This window comes from Tripterygium wilfordii, chromosome 18 (genome assembly GCF_013401445.1).
Source record: "Tripterygium wilfordii isolate XIE 37 chromosome 18, ASM1340144v1, whole genome shotgun sequence".
In the NCBI taxonomy this organism is placed as follows: domain Eukaryota; kingdom Viridiplantae; phylum Streptophyta; class Magnoliopsida; order Celastrales; family Celastraceae; genus Tripterygium; species Tripterygium wilfordii.
Window position 1 is genome coordinate 6,535,773 of NC_052249.1, and position 3,165 is coordinate 6,538,937.

A 3,165-nucleotide genomic window follows, 5' to 3' on the forward strand; every position below is an offset into this window, starting at 1 on the left:
CGATCTCTCAGCTGCCGGCGAGCTTCTTCTAGTGCGCCTCTACTCTCATCTCTCTCGGCACAGTTCTCTGCCGACCAGCACTGTCCAGATCGGTGCTCTCCGCCTCGTTTGGTCCACTCTGCCAACCCAGCCAGATCTGTTTTTTTTATCTTCTGACATTGCAGTTTGGCCCTCCATATTTCTGAAATTGCAATTTGGTCCCTCCATCTTTCTGACATTGCAGTTTGATCCCTCCAGCTTTCTGACATTGCAGTTTGGCCCTCCATATTTCTGAAATTGCAGTTTGGTCCCTCCAGCTTTCTGACATTGCAGTTTGGTCCCTCCAGCTTTCTGAACTTACAGTTTAGTCCCTACAGATTTTTTTTTTAATTGTAGTTTGTATTGATGGCAACTCTTGGTGCTGATTTTCGACCTTTGACGGGGACTGGTTCCTCTGCCACTCGGTCTTTGTCGACCTCGGCTGCATCATCGACGACCGTTGGTTTGACCACCCTTGACCTTCCTCGGGATTTTCTTCCCACTTCGACTGATTTTCGGCTCACTTCAGCCGGTGACTGGCTTACTTGGAGTGCCACGGTTCGTAATGCCTTGTTTGGCCGAGGGCTCTTATCTTATCTCACAGATGGTCCACCTGCTGATGGTTCTGATGATGTTTTAACTGCTTGGACTCTTCGAACTAACCGAGTCTCCAGTTATCTGATTGAGTCTCTCGACCCGGCTCTCCGTCCTGATCTAGTTACTCAAGCTGCCCATGTTGTTTGGAGATCTCTTACCGCTCGTTTTGTTGAACGCAGTGGGGCTCGTCAGTATTCACTTCTCACTCAGGCTGCTACTGCTCGTCAGGATGATCGGTCTATTCAGCAGTTCTATCACCACATGCGTGGTTTTTGGCGTGAGTTGGAGGTTTTTCTCCCTGCTGGCAGTCATATTGCTGCTGATGTGATTTTTTGGGATATGCGTCACATGTACGAGTTTCTGATGGCTCTCCGCCCCGAGTTTGGTCCTCTGGTTGGTCAGCTTATACATCGTGACCCCCCTCCCAGCCTCGAGACTGCAGTTGCTGAGTTAGTCGCCGAGGAGACTCGTCTTCGCCTACTAGGTGGGGTCAAGTCTACTCCTGCGCCCTCTAGTTTCTCCGGTGTTCTTGTTGCAGCTCCCTCTAGTGTTTCCACAGCTCCCTCTGGTCGTCCTACTTGCCCTCATTGCATGCGGCCAGGTCATACTATAGATGACTGTTGGAAGCTCCACCCCGAGCGTCGTGTTGGACCTCGTGGCCGCGGCCGCCGTGCCTCCACTTCCACTGTTGCGGCTGTTACTCATGCACTTCCTTCTCCTGCTCCTGCTCCTGCTCTTGCTTTGCCTCAGATTGATATTCAGCAATTTCAGCAGTTCCAGCAGTTCCAGCAGTATCAACAGCGTCTTGAGCAGATGACTACTTTTTCTAGCACTGGTAGCACTCCTGCACCCTCTGCTTTCTCAGCCACTGGTATGTCTAGTACTTGGACTTTTGACTCTGGGGCCTCTCATCATATGACCTCTGATGCCTCACTGTTGACTGATTGTAGTCCCTCACCTCCTATTCCCTCTATTTACACTGCTGATGGTTCTCCATTGAGAGTTTCTCAGGCTGGCTCTATTACTACTACCTCAGAGCCCTCAGGCCATCTCTCTCTACCCTCTGTTCTTCATGCTCCTCAATTGAGCATGAACCTTATTTCTGTTGGTGGTATATGTGATTTTGGCTATGATGTTTTATTCATACCTCTTCTTGTCGTGTGCAGGATCCGTCTACCAGCCGGGTGATTGGCAGTGGTCGTAGAGTGGGTGGCCTCTATCATCTCCAGTCCCTCCACATTCCCTCCTCGCGTCCCAGTTTTTGTGGCCTTGCCTCTCCTACTCCTGATATCTGGCATAGACGATTAGGTCATATTTCTGAATCGCGACTGAAGAGTCTCTCCCTGTCTGGAGCTCTCGGTCGTGGTCCTTTTTCTGCTTTGAGTCCTTGTCTTGGTTGTAAGCTTGCTAAAGCTACAGCACTCCCCTTTTCACCCAGTGTATCCCAAACTTCTAGTGTTTTTGATCTATTACATTCAGATATTTGGGGCCCTGCACCTCTCCCTTCTATTTGTGGTTATCGTTATTATGTTTCCTTTATTGATGACTTTACTCGCTATACCTGGGTCTATCTCTTACAACATCGCTCTGAGATTCTCTCTGTGTATGAGCACTTTACCACTATGATTTTTACCCAGTTCGATCGTCGCATCAAGACGCTTCGCTCTGATTGTGCTCTTGAGTACTTGTCTTCTAGTATGCGCTCATTGCTCTCCTCTCACGGTACCATTTTTCAACACTCATGTCCTCACACACATGAGCAGAATGGTGTTGCTGAAAGGAAGCATCGACACATTCTAGAGACTACTCGGGCACTTCTACTTTCTGCTTCTGTGCCTCGTTCTTACTGGGCTGAGGCTGTTCTCACTTCAGTCAATCTTATCAACATTACTCCCTCTTCAGTTCTCCCTGGTCGTATCTCTCCTCATGAGCGGCTCTTCCGCTCCCCACCTGACTACTCTCGTCTTCGCACATTTGGCTGCACTTGTTTTGTCCTATTACCTCCTCCTGAGCGTTCCAAATTGTCTCCTGTTTCTGTCAAATGTGTTCTCCTCGGTATCAGTGCTGAACACAAGGGTTATCGTTGCTACGATCCCTTGACTCGGCGCGTCCGTATCTCTCGTCATGTCTCCTTTCTTGAGGATGTTCCTTATTTCTTCTCGACATCTCAGGATCTTACCTTTATTACGCCTCCGCCTTTACCCACTCCTGAAATTTCTACTCTCTCTCCTCCTATTTTTCTACCTCCATTCTAGATATTTCAATCTCTTCCACTCCTCGGATTCTACTCCTACTGAGCCTAATCCTCCATCTTCCTCGTCCTCTGTTGGCCCTGATCACGTTCCCCCTGTACCTGATCCTCCATCTCCATCTTCATCATCGTCCTCGACTGATATTGTTCCTCTCCTCCTTCATCTGGTATTACTCCTTATCCTCTTCACTACACCCGTGATCTTGACTATGTCCCATCTTCTAGTTTTGATACTACCTCATCCTCCTCGATCACTTGTCCATCATCTGCTAGTACGGATCCTCCTGCACCTCGCTATC

At 48.9% G+C, this 3,165-nt stretch overlaps 1 protein-coding gene across 1 annotated transcript; it reads left to right on the forward strand.

Moving 5' to 3' along the window:
• Positions 1-384: 384 nt before the first annotated feature.
• LOC119983411 lies at positions 385-2,057 on the forward strand. Its single transcript, XM_038827098.1, has 2 exons — positions 385-1,486; positions 1,782-2,057. The coding sequence occupies exons 1-2, from the start codon at positions 385-387 to the stop codon at positions 1,817-1,819; spliced, it is 1,140 nt and encodes a 379-aa protein (XP_038683026.1). The 3' UTR covers positions 1,820-2,057.
• Positions 2,058-3,165: the final 1,108 nt, after the last annotated feature.